Source organism: Herpailurus yagouaroundi, unplaced genomic scaffold (genome assembly GCF_014898765.1).
Source record: "Herpailurus yagouaroundi ecotype Mexico unplaced genomic scaffold, PumYag 206, whole genome shotgun sequence".
NCBI lineage: Eukaryota > Metazoa > Chordata > Mammalia > Carnivora > Felidae > Herpailurus > Herpailurus yagouaroundi.
The window spans coordinates 1,441,446-1,454,916 of NW_024412437.1; the positions used below are offsets into that span (position 1 = coordinate 1,441,446).

The window sequence follows — 13,471 nt, forward strand, 5'->3', positions numbered from 1 at the left end:
TATGGCCCTGCCCCTCCCACCTTCCCTTGCTGAGTTCAGCCACTTCTCAACAGGGGTCACCTTGAGCACAGCTAACCGCCAAGCCATCATGTTACCACGGGTAACCATAGAAACCGAACAGGGTATTCAGGATGGGGGTAGGGGAGGTGGATGAAAAAGCAGCAGGAGGAGAATCTCTCTTCTTTGACCCCTCAGATTGTCAACAGTACGACTTCTTTAGCTGGCTAAAAGCACAAATGGCTTGGCATTGACCTTTAACTTTCAGGTGAAGCGTAGCAGCCTTTCTCCTGGATACTTTCTACCTAAAATTTTAGTCAAGATGGGCTCAGCTGGGCTGTGGTAACTAACCCAGCCCGTCTGGGTGGCTTATTTTACTGATAAGTTTACTCCGAGTCAGGAGACTTTTCAGGACAGCTGCGTTCCGTGTGGTGACTGCATGATTCAGGTTGCTTCCATTTTGTGACCTTTCAGTATGTAGACCCCACGACTGGCCTGTCACTGTGTCAAAGGAAGACAGAGCTGGAGGGTTGTGCCCCAGCTCTTAAATGCTTTGAGACTCAGAAATGCCACATTTTACTTCCACTCCGCCCTCCCTGCCCACCCCGTCCCTCCATTGGCCAGAGTTAGTCACACACCCCAACCTAACTTCAGAGGAGGCTGGGAATGTTGTCTTCCTAGAAATCCAGAAAGAGGAAAATAAAATAAGATTTGTTAAAAACATTATTATCTCTGCCACTCCAAACATGCTTTAAAAAAAAAAAAATTGAAGGCAGTAATTCAAGATATATATATGTACCCTCTCAGAGAATATCCTGTTAGTACATGGTGTTTTGTTTTTTTTTTTTAAGTAGGCTCCGCACCCAATGTGGGGCTTGAACTCACAACCCTAAGATCAAAAGTCATACGCTCCACTGACTTAGCCAGCCAAGGCGCCCCTCTGTTAGTATATGAAAAGCCTCTGAATAGTACTGCAGTAAATATGAAACCCGTCTTCAATCCATCATTTCCCAAGTTTATTTGGTCATAGAACCTTTTTTCCCTAAGTGTAATATTCCTTAGAACTGGTATTCTGAGGTGCAAACTTGTCCTAAATGAGTCCACTGTGGCCCTTGGTTTTTCTACCTTGTATAACCACTCTCAGGGCACCCATGTCTGGAATACCACATAGCCCTGGCAGAATCCTGGAGAACACCACCCCACCCCCCTCCAATTGTCAACAGTTCTCCTGCAGGCCTCCACTCCCTGCTTCCTGTGATTCATACCCGGTCAGGCAGTGTTTTCCAGGAGCTCATCACTGCAAGAGGTGGGTCTTAGTCATAGATGCTTATTTGGAAGGGACCAGAGTCCAGCCCGTGACCCAAGGAAGAATTTCTTCCTAATCTGTTCAGGATGAGGCCTTTCCCTTCTGCTGGATTCCTCCAGAGACCCAGCGCTCACTCACTTGCCAAGCCTCCTTTGGCACCGTTGGGCAGCTCAACATCCCGTCCGGACCATGCTCCGCACTGGGCTAGCTTAAACCCTCCGAGGCGAGACTGCAAAGCCAGTTTCTCATCACGTGACAGATGTCTGAGGCCACGACAGCTCTTGTTTCAAGTGTCTGTGACAGTTTCCAAGCTCCTCAGGGCTCTGCTCTCCTCCCCCAACCCCGTTGTAATGTCAAGGCAGGGCTTCCCATCATCCTTGGGGTTTGGGCTTGGCATTCCAGTTTCTCGAGATCTTCTGGAATCTTGAATTGGGCCCTGAATTGCGTTGGGTGATTCGTCACTCTTTCCAGGTTTGTGTTGCCAGCAGGCAAACCCAATGAGCACACTACAGTGGCTTCATCCAAAACACTGAGCAGGCCTGGGATGGAGAAGGTGAATATGGAGAGGCATAGGTTGGGGAGGGCGGGAAAGAACACCTCCTGGATTCACCTGCCAACCCTCTCAGAGGCCAAGTTCACTCAGGTCTGTCCTTCCAGCCCAGCCCCTCCTGTTTCTGGAAACTGCTCCCTTCGCTGCCTGATATCTTTGATATCAGGATATGAGGGCTGCCATGTTCTTACCAGCCCTACTACCTCTGCCCACAGCTAACTGGTCCAGATACAAGCTCATCACAGGATCTTTGGCCTTGGCAAAGGGTCTGGTCAGTCTCTCACTAAAGTCAAAGATGTATGTTTTTGATCTTAAAGGAAATGTTGGTCTGCAGGGGGAGAGAAGAAGGCCAACGTGTGATCAGGGCACAGGATGCCCCAGCAGTGCCTGGCCCAGTGGGAAGGGCAGGCGGGTGGGGCTGTTACTTGGCTCTTCATGAGCTCTCCTAGCTATGGCATGCATCCAGCATAAATGACGGAGGGGACAAATAATAGATACAAGCGGGTGCCTTTGCTGATGAAATACCGTTGTGTGTATATACACATTTACCTCACGAAATGTATCAAACACTCAGAAAAAAGTACCCTTTCTCACAGCCCAACATTGACTCAGCATGCAAAACAGCAAGCCCTGCATCGGTGGCCCAGAACCATGGCTCTGGCCATGCCAGTGTCCCAACCACCTGCTGGCCTTCCTCCTGAGGACCCGCACCTCTCTCACTGCTCTCAGAGCCAGCTAAGGGTGCAACCAGTTGTCTGCCTCCCTGGCCTGGGCCAATTCAACATGTGGCCCCTGCCCTGGCTTAGCAGCTCCGTGGGGAATCCGAGAGCGGTCTGTGCTGTTGCATCAGGTGGCAGGAGGCAGCGGCCAGGCGTCCACGGCATCCTGCAGCCCCCTCACACTTCCTGGGATTTGTCCACATCCGAGACCCAGAGCTTCGGAGGGAGGGTGTGTCCACGGTTCTCGGGGATGGTCCTGGGGTCCCACCGAGGCCGGGGAATGGGATGGTGGCAGGCAGAGCAGAAGGAGCCAGTCCCAGGGCATTGTGAGCGGTCCCTTTCCATGATGCAAGAGAAAGAGGAGCCTCCTCCGCTTTCACCAGACGGGATGGGGGGAGGAAAGCAGGAAGCACGCTGGCAGGATCCAAAGTTCCAACCAGACTGGCCGCTGGGCTCGTTCCCTGGCGTGTGGGTAGACGGATTACGTGCGTCTGACACGCTCAGATCATGGCTTTCCCAGCACTGTGCTGGCCGTGACTGCAGTGGCTTTAATCCCTTCACGGGCTTTTCGGTCCAGTACCCCATTCACTGTACACACACCCCAAACTTGCCATGGGGCAGTTTGGTCCCAGCCTGGCCAGCTTCCTGGAATTCAGCCCAAACCAATACTTTTGGGGACTCCCTGCAGGGTTTCAAAGAACGTTTTCCCGCAGCCTCCAAGGAGGACGTTCCAGCCCCCCGGACCCTGCCGTGGATGCCGGCGGGCAACCGCGTCCCCCTACCCGCTGAGTCAGCCGCTTGCCTTCACCACCCAGACATCACACCCAGGAAGAGAGCTGGGAGTGACCCCTTGCCTGAAGTTGAGGGTCAAGGTCAAGTCTTTAAGAAGATGAAATCAACTTCCAGATCTAAAACTACCTTTATTTGTCATTGGCGCAACATGAGACGCCATCATGAATCAGCAGAATTATAAAACTGTACAGGAGGTACAAAAATAGGCTGTTTAACTTAGATAATTACCCTCACATCAAGCTTTAAAAATACACATAAAAATTGTACAATCTGGCAGTTTATAAAATATAAAGCTAAAAAGAGGATTGTAGGTTCACAAAGAGGATTCTATCACACAATTAACACATACCCATTAAACAACCGTCCACAGAGAAGACACAATGGCACAGAATTTTCTTTAAAAAAAAATCACTTAAAAATGAAAATTTTTACCCTGACCAAATCATTCACCCTTTAATGACAAAACCACTGTGAGGCATCCATTCCGTGGAAGGATACAGTAGAACTTTTCCAGTTTTAAAATGGTCAGGGGTGTGTTGTCCAAAACAAATCTGATGTGCTTTCAAAGCAAGTGCAATTGTAACTGGGTATACGTCAGAGTAAAAATTAAATAAATATAAATAGGTTAAATAAATAGGTCATTGCAAAAGGAACACTACGTAAGGTCTGCATCTGAGAATGCCGCATGTTTGACTGGTAATGCTTTCTAGGTAAGTGGGGACTCCCCCGTCACAGCTTTTGGGATACTGAAAAGAAATACTGTACCCGCCGAACACACAGAGAGCACAGGGTGAAGTGAGCGGGGTGCGGGCTTTGGCCAGAAGCGTTAAGGCTGCTCCAGTGGTAGGCTCGTCGCAGATGCTTTCTTTGTGGTTGTCCAATGAAAACAGAAAGGGTTTATGCGCTGATACAAGAAACGGGAACCTGGGTTACTCATGGGAAATCACTGTTTCATAAAAGAAACAAAGTATGGGAAGAAGGGACACTTTGATTTAAAAGGTAATGGTCCAACCTTGGAAGGCGGAATTTGGGCCCATCCGTATGGGGCACCTGGTGACTCTCTCCTAGGAAAGACCAATGCCAAGCCATACTCAACTGAAAGGACTGCTCCGGGATGGTGAAGGCATCAGCAAGGAAAAGACACTGACACGTACAAAGAAAAGGGATTTCAGGAACTAAACGAGCAGAGAGAAAGCTAAAGAGAACTTAGAAGACTCTTTACAGGTGTGCTGTGTGCTTCCTCATCCAGCTCTTGGGGGGCAAAGAACCAGTCTACCCTCTGTGAGGACTTCGAGGCCAAGGATGCAATGAACAAGGCTGGAGAATGAAAGCAGTCTCGGGACATCCAGGCCTGGCCAGAGCGCGGCTTCTGAAGAGACAGCAGCTGAGAGGAGAAAGGCCTACAGGCCAGAGGCCCCCCCCCCACAAGTGCGAGGGGGGCAGCCGGTTCATCTTTCACGGCAGTGAGAGAAACTGCAATGGGAAACAAGTCACATTCACACAAAACCTCACCAAAAGTTGACTCTGAGATAAACACCTTTCTTCTAGAGTTGGCAGAAAGAAAATACTTCGCTGGACCCACTAACCTGTGGATCTTCCAATATGTGCCAGAGTGAGGTCTCACCGGAAAGAACCGAGGATGACTGTGGCACGGAGGGGGAGCGGGAGGGAGAGCCTGCCGCGCCCCGGGTTTTATGTCAGCCACTAGATGATTCAGTGACTTACCAAGGACACCAGTGATTCCCCAAAAGTGCAAGTGCTCTGATACCTAGTGACATGTGAGCTCTTTATACGCTGAAGTCAAAAAGACTCAAAAAGCAACAGGAAAAATTCTGGCAGGCGCACCGAAGACAGATTCAACGCGAGGTTCAAGACAAGATTTAATGAGAGTGTCCCTGGGGTTCCTAACAGATGCGACTAAATTCTGTCGGGAAAAATGAAAGTAGCGTACTTCTAAAAAGTTAAACAGCCTTCTAGAAATCACACTAAAGATCAAATAGCTCAGCTGCTACGCGATGCACATGGCTGAAAAACCCTGTTCTAGCAAAAGACATCTTCCCGCTACGCTGAGCACAACAGGAAACCAGAATTCTACAGATTAGAACAAGATATAGCACATGATGCCCAAGGTGTTTCCACGACAAGTGCCCACACGAGAGACCTCTTCAAACCACCCGAGGGACTGATGAGTGACCAGATTCCGAAAAGCGACGGACAGAAGGCCAACGGAGCAGACTTGACCAGATCAGATGGGTTCTGGGTCACAGGCAGCTTTAAGAAAGAAGAAGTGTGAACAGCAAACGAATGCCCTTGCCCACCCTCTGGCTTTTCCGGGAGCACTGGTGCTTACTTTCTGCTTACTTTCTTACTTTCTCTCTCACTCCACGCTCTTTAAAAAGCAGAGGTTTTGCCTATCTTGTTTACCTCTGCATCCCCAGCACCCAGGATCCTGCCTGGCTCACACAGTGACTACTCAAAATAAAATACATCGAATACAGGAGTTTGAGAAAGGTGGGTGGTTAGAAAGGAAGGCGATAAAGAGAAAAGGCATTTAAAAAACAGCAGTCCTGGAGACAAGGTGGGCCCAGATAGGGAGAGGACACAAACCCTGGGCAGCCAGAAGTGACCTGACTACTCCCCCCAGGACACTGTCCAGCCATGAGACCAAAGCAGGCCAGGTCCCGGCAGCACAGAGAGCCGACAGCCCTGTTCGTCCCTCATGGCACCTTCTCCGCCTGACTGCCTGGCAGGCCATCACCACTCAGGCCCGGCTGTGAAGTGACCAACCACAGAGCCATACAGACAATGGTGCGGGTGCATCAGAGCAGGGAGAGGAGAGGCGTCTGGCCGTGTTCCTGAAAAATGGGAGGTATGGCAGAAGATACCACGATGTCAGCCAAAAACGCCAGGGTTCCAAGGTATCAATGAGGTAACTGATGAGGTTTAAAGACGCAGGATAATGCTAATTTAAGAAAAAAAGTGACTTCAGGCATTATGAAAGGGAACTGAATTCTACGAAGGCAGAAGGCCCTCGTACAAATCCATCAGCAAGCGCGTCACAGAAGAAACCGTGAGTTCTCGGTCCGTCAGTACACCCTCACTCCTGAGTGGAGTCTCGGAGGTCGGTCGCCAGCACTGAAGGCAGCGTGATGATGTGCTCACCCGGCTGGACAACGGACACGGGAGACATCTCCTTACTTCGTACCCTGATCTCACTTAACTGCTAAGGCTCTCGGTAGAGAAAAGACAGAGGAATTTTTGACTGAAACTAAAGTTAAAAATTAAACTAGTTTTAGCAAAAAAAGATGGTATTGACATAATGTAGAGAATATCACTTCGAAGCTGTTTAATGGATGTATATAGCCTTGCTCTAATGTTTTACTCCTCAGCAGTAGAGCACGTTCTGAACACGAACACTCTTTCTGGAGGGGATGGAGACTTTTGGTGCCACACAAAAGAGAAAGTGTACTATAGATCTTGCATTTAGCTTCTTCACGAGTAAACTTCAAGTTCAGCTTACCTATGCTAACGCAGCATTCTACAGTATGTTCAAAAGAGAAAGTTATTAAAATCTGCCAGGAGAAACATAAAAACCTGCCCACGAAGCAAGTGGTGACCCTGGCCTTGGCTCCGCACCCCCCCGGCCCGTCCTGACGGGTCCAGGGATGGGGGAACCTCATTGCCCACCTGCTGGCCCAGGGCTCTCCCAGGGTGGCTGAGAGGGTCCTATTTGGCCTGCTCTCGCCTGGGTGCTGCTCTTCGTGATGGGGAACTTACCACCCCTCGCCCCCAAATGCTCCTAAGCACCCCCTTCAATCCACCGAAGGCCACTGGGGCATGTGGTGCTGATCTGTCCCAATGCCACGCCCCACACTCCAGACTCTTCGCTGCCCCCAGGGAACACTGGTTATAGTGACCTGGGAGGCTTTGGGCACGTTCACGATGAGTGAGGCATCTGTGATCCCCGGGGAACGACACCCTCTGAACGTCTTCCTCCTCCTTAGCGCCGCTCACCTCTGGAGCCCCACTCCGAGCAGAGGCTGCACTGAGTGCGTCTCAGCCTAGCTGTCGAGGAGAGAGATGCTCCTGGTCCTGCCTGTAGGCAAAACATAGCACTCCCTCCTCTCTCTTCCTCATAGGCCGACATCAAACAGGAAGTTTATAAACAAGTGTAAATCTGAAGCACGTGTGTCCACGAGGAGGTGGAGGATGCCTCCTTCGCTGCCTCTGCGACGGGCCCTCCTCGGCAGAGGACCCCCGAACGTAAAGCTTTCATGGCCAACAGCTTCCCAGCATCCTACAGGCCAAGGCGGGGGGGTCGTGTTCCCCACTTCCTGGGGTGAGCATCATCTTCTGCTGGCTGTAGAGCGGGCTCAAGGCACTTGGTTTGGGGGCCTGGTCTCCCTGCTAAGCCGGGAGGCATCGGGGCTGGTAGAGACCAGGCCCTCAGTCACAGCTGGGGCCACCAGAATGGCGGCCACCCTGGCTCAAAGGGCGTCTGGAGTCACAGGGGGCCGGAGCTCTGGGGGCTCGTGGAAGTAGTAAGGCTGGAAGAGCCTCTCGTGGCTGCAGGGCTCCATGGCCCGGTAGGTGTGGGGGAGGAGGTGGGGGAAGCGGGACGTGAAGTAGCGCACAAAGTCGTCGGGGAGAGAGCCCAGCGTCTCCCGCACCTCCGCGGGGAGCTCCCGGTAGTGGTGCTTCTGCAAACAGGGCGGACACACAGACACGGCGGTTAGCAGCTGGGAAGCTGGGAAACACCGCTAAAAGACCCTCTTACTATCCAAGGAAGACAGGATGTTAGCGAGTTTTCTGAAAGGAGAAAAGGCTTATGGACCCAACGGTCCATCTGTTTATCTTACTTGCTTCCCCTCACTCAGGAGGAGGCCTCAGAGCTGGGCCTGGCCCAGTGCTGTGAAGGCGGGAGGGAGCTTCCCTACCAGGGTGGCCCGCGGGCCAGGCCCGTGTGGAAAGGTCTCCATTAAGGGAGTTTATACGGCGGCGCTGTATCAGGCAGGCACAGGGCACACAAAAGTCACCACAGACAACAGCAGCATCAGAGAGCCTGCTTCCCAGAGTGGAACTCCTCACAACATCCCTGAAGAGAAAAACTGTCCAAGGCAACACAGAAGAGCCTCTGCGAGGTCAGGATTCTAGTATGAATGGAAGGACCCAGAGGACAGAAAGGAGGAGGAGGGTGGTTGTACCCTGGCTGCTGGCCTCATCTGGGGTTCACCCCCCTTACCTTGTTTCTCATGGCTCGGAGAAGGTCGCGGACAGAGCCACCTTTATAGGTTCTGAATTTACGCAGATCTAGGGGAAAAAACAAGGACTACAATGTAACAAACACATTTCGAAAGGAAAGGACTGCTGGGGTTCCCGGGATTAAGCGATCAGACTGAGACACGACATAACTCTGCCATACTTATGACTGACAGGAGTGTGTCCCCCAGAGTGAACCCGAGGGCAGTGGCAGTCTGAATTCTGCCTCCTGGTTGCACCCACAACCAGGAATAACCAGTGAGGGCAGGGCACCCATCACTCACCTGTCACCCTAAGGGACGCACATGAAACCCACGTCAGTGTAAAGGTCTGATTTGTGCCCAAACCCCAGAGGACACACCCACAAAAGCCTCAACCCTGCGAGGGGGATTTGGAGCCCAAACAGCCTGGAGTTGCCAATTCCACGTTCACTTCCTAGAAACGGCTGCTGCTCTTGAAACGCGTCTGCCAACATCTGCCATCAGGGCCTCGGCATGGTCACCTGTCTGCAGGGGGACGGTGATGTTCTCTCTCCAGTCCGTCTTCACCACGGCTTTCCCGCCTCGCTCCAGCTGCTTCACTATCGGGCCGTCCAGGGATTCCTTTTCTATTCGGTCACTCACGTCCTATGAGGGTGACAAGGGCAGCAGGTGACGGTCAGTGTGCAGAGAAGCAGAAGCTGGAGGAGTGAAACACCAGGTCACAGAACGGTCACTGCCCCGCAAGCCGCAGGCCCAGACTGAAGTCTGCCTCAGAACCGGCAGCGAGCGTCCTGTCTCTGTCCCCTCACGATCCATTCACTTCTCCCCCGTGAGGAGCCGTGTCTGGGGTTCACAGGGGAGAGGCCCACATGGACATCTCCGTGACAGAGACGTGTCACACCTCTCCACAAACCCTAACGCCTCACCCACGTGTCACCCATGTGCACACGTACGACGTGCCACACGGAGCCCCTGTGGGCAACCTGTGTTCATCAACGGACAGCAAGCACCACCACCACCACCAGAGCTCAATTCTGATTTGCATCTTGCGCTTTCCACCACCCAGGGCAACGGGACAAGCGCAAATCTCGACTGGCCATCAGTCCTCATGCAAACAATCAGAGAAGACAGATGAAGCCCTCTTGTAGAGGGAGAGAGCTGCTGACAAGAGTGTGGGCTGCAGAGGCCCTGGCCCGTGTTTGAGGGACACAGCCTGGGCACGAGCTCCAACAGCCGAGGAAACGGGAGCGGCGAGCCCCCCACACGTTAACGCCGCACAGCCTCACTGGCCACGGTCTCTTCTTCTCTGATGAAGATGGAGCCTGGCTGGCCGACTCTCGGACTTGTACCTGCCATGGGCAAGCCTTGGAGGGACAACTTCTGCAAAGCGGGTATAGCTGGTCAATACAACGGAAGCCTGGTGTGTTCACAAGACATGGGACTTGGCAAAACTTAAGAGTTTCAATCCTAACCCACAGAGGGGTGGAGGTCCCTTTCTGTGAGCTTTATTCCTGCCCTGCATCTGATCATCATCAAAGGAACCTGGCTAGTTTTCAGGAGTCCCTGCAGGACAAGTGACCTCAGAACTCGAAGGTTATGACCTGTGCAACACAGAGAACCAGCCTGATGTTATCCACACTCACTGCTGCCATGGAGAAGGGCACGAAACTCTCCCCTTCCCAATCCATCCAAACAGTGACTAAGCATCTGCCATGTGCCAGGCTATGTCCTGGGCAGTGGGGACACAGCAACGAATCCAGAAACCAACCACTCCTGCCCTCAAGGGGCTTACGTGTTGGGAGTTACACCAGAACCAAAGCTCTAGTCAGACTCCAGGACACTTTGATGATCACTCCTAAACCCAAGCTCCCCTCCGATCCAGGCCCAGGAGGAAAAGCACTGCCTGCGTGTGCCTGCTTCTCAGAGCTGGTGTGCTGGGTAGGATGTGTCTGGGATTGAGCCATGCTGATCTGATCTCAGAAGGCTCAACTACAAAGCCTTCATACAGCCAAACCACTGAAGGAGCTCACAGCTACTGATCCTACAATTTAACATCTCAGAATCCACCTTAAGCAAAGAGATCTGGGCAAAGACTGAGTTAAAAAGGACAGAAAGAGCCCAATGTAAGTAAACGTTTAGATTTATGAGACTTGAATGAAATACGATGCCTATGATTTGCTTCGAAGTAATCGGGTGGAGAGTGGTGGACAGAGAGCAGAGGTTCAGGTAGTAATTGCCGGAGCTAGCTGATGGGTAAATGGGAGGTCATTATAGTATTCCCTCCACTTTTGTGTGTATTTGAAAGTTCCCAGAATATAGTATATGACAGAGCACTAGAGTCATTAAAGTTTTAGAACTTTAACATGGAGAAAGATTCTGTTAAAATTCTACATTAAAGATCATATTAACACAGTACTATTAATACTGTAATAAAATACTATATTAAAATATTATGTACTGTAAAAAAAAAGAAGATACAAAATTGTATATACGGTTTAATCCTAATCACATTTTTATCTATATAAAAAAAAGTATGTTAAAATGTCGACCATGGTTATCTCTTGGTTATGGGATTAGGAGCCATTTGTTTTTTGTTATTTCATTTCATTTCATTTCATTTCATTTCATTTTCACTTCACTTCACTTCACTTTATTTTATTTTATTTTATTTTATTTTATTTTATTTTATTTTAATTTTATTTTATTTTTATTATTTTTTGCCTTTTGCTGTACTTTCAAAATCTGGAAGAAGTTAAATGAAGACTTTTGATAACAAACAAACCACAAACAAGAGATGTACCTGGAAGAACTGGAGCTGCTTTTCCAGGCTCCAGAAGAACGGGTGCTTCAGCACATGCTTCGCAGAGGGGCGTTTCTGAGGATCCATTGCGATCATCTTCTCTATTAATTCCCGGGCAATGACGTCTTCTACAGAGGAGGAAAATAAACAAGTAACTGATTATCACCGGCACACAGCCACCATGAAATACTCAAACCTTAACGGTGCATGTGCCTTTTGATTCAAGATTCTACTGACACAACCTCACTCCAATAGCATAATTAAGAACTTGCACAAGCTTCAGCTGATAAGGGGAGTCCTCACCACAGTCTGTGAAAAGAAGTAATTGGAAATACCCACTGTCCTTTGGTAACACTGCCTCCACGTACTGGGCTGTGCTATTAGAACGATGCCCTGGTAAGGGGTATCTGGGTGGCTCAGTCGGTTGAGGGTCTGACTTTGGCTCAGGTCACGATCTCATGGTTCATGAGTTTGAGCCCTGTGTCAGGCTCTGTGCTGACAGCTCAGAGCCTGAAGCCTGCTTCGGATTCTCTGTCTCCCGCTCTCTCTCAAAAATAAATAAACAATAAAAAAAAAAAAAAAATGATGCTCTGGTGGAATACCTATCAACTTGGAGAGATATTCAAGATGATGTTAAAAAACAGGCATGCCAACTATCAACAATAGCCAAAGTATGGAAAGAGCCCAAATGTCCATCAATGGGTGGATGGATAAAGAAGATGTGGTATATATATATATACACAATGGAGTTATTACTCGGCAATCAAAAAGCATCAAAGCTTTCCATTTGCAACCACGTGGATGGAACTAGAAGGTATTATGCTAAGCGAAATAGAGAAAAACAAATATCATATAACTTCACTTATATGAGGACTTTAAGACACAGAACAGATGAACACAAGGGAGGGGAAGCAAAAATAATACAAAAACAGGGAGGGGGACAAAACATAAGAGACTCTTAAATATGGAGAACAGACGGTTACTGGCGGGGTTGTGGGAGGGGGGGTGGGCTGAATGAGTAAGGGGCATTAAGGAATCTACCCCTGAAATCATTGTTGCACTATATGCTAACTTGGATGTAAACTAAAAATAAATCAATAAATTAAAAAATAACAATTACCCATAAAAAAAGAACAAAATAAAAATAAAGGCATGTAAGAAAAAAAAGCATGCCAAAAAAGAGTATGTACTATTTATTTTACAAAAGTATGCATATCTATCTAAATACATGATTGGAGTAAGATATACAAAAGTATTAACAGCAGGAATTCATCACTGTGTAATGGGATTATGGATCTTTTATGCTAATCTGTTTTTTCTACAAGGAATAATAAAAATTAATCCAAAACAGTGAGTGAGTTTTACATTTTTTAAAAAGGTGGCACTGGGTGTCATGGGCCAATTTTAACACAGGAAACGCTGAAGTCAGGAAAAAAGACCTGTCGCCCCTGCACCCAGAGAGCAAGACCCAGGTGTCTGCCCCCCCTGCCCAGCCACACCCCCTGATCACCGGCCGGCACACGAGTTTATGGAGCACAGACGACTGTCCTGAATGTCAGTGCAGAAAGAGACTATTAAATGCTCACAAGCCACAAGCTGGAAAATAGAGGTCCTTGCCCGGGTCACACAGGTAACTGGGGGACCTGAAGGAACCTCAGAGCTGTGTGCTTTCAGGAGGAGATGCTCCAAAGACAACCCAACCTTCTACCAGCTTTGGAGTGAGTCAGCGATGCACTGAGGCCCACAGGGCCAGCAGATGGAAAGAAGGGCCTCTGGAAGCACAGGGCTGGTGCCCTCCCAGGGCTCAGGGGCCACGTGGTCAGCCGGAGCGGCTCCCGACCGTCCTCTGCCGCCCCCTCACCGTGCTTCTCCGGGTGTAAGCAGTCGAGGCTGTAGGCGCCCAGGAGGATGTTGGCCTGCCGCTGCAGGGACTTGCCAAAAGGGTGGCTGCCCTCAGATATCACGTAGTAAAAGACACAGCCCGCAGAGAAGATGTCCACTGTGTAGGTCTGAAAAGAGAGACGCAGGGTGTGAGAGGCTTCTGGAAAATTCTCATCCTCACTGAGA

At 49.8% G+C, this 13,471-nt stretch overlaps 1 protein-coding gene across 3 annotated transcripts in view; it reads right to left on the reverse strand.

Annotated features, from left to right (window-relative positions):
* Window positions 1–479: 479 nt before the first annotated feature.
* ERN1 (endoplasmic reticulum to nucleus signaling 1) overlaps window positions 480–13,471 on the reverse strand; it is an 82,785-nt gene continuing 69,793 nt past the window's right edge. Inside the window, exons 18-22 of one of the 3 annotated variants that reach the window (XM_040452106.1) lie at window positions 13,266–13,413; window positions 11,405–11,532; window positions 9,126–9,249; window positions 8,607–8,674; window positions 480–498 (exon numbers count right to left, since the gene is read on the reverse strand). In XM_040452106.1, the coding sequence (XP_040308040.1) occupies window positions 496–498; window positions 8,607–8,674; window positions 9,126–9,249; window positions 11,405–11,532; window positions 13,266–13,413 (471 nt within the window). In that variant the 3' untranslated portion in view covers window positions 480–495. Of the gene's footprint in view, window positions 499–5,231; window positions 8,065–8,606; window positions 8,675–9,125; window positions 9,250–11,404; window positions 11,533–13,265; window positions 13,414–13,471 lie in introns of those variants that run through there. The other 2 variants (XM_040452104.1, XM_040452105.1) reach the window with 2 other exon arrangements.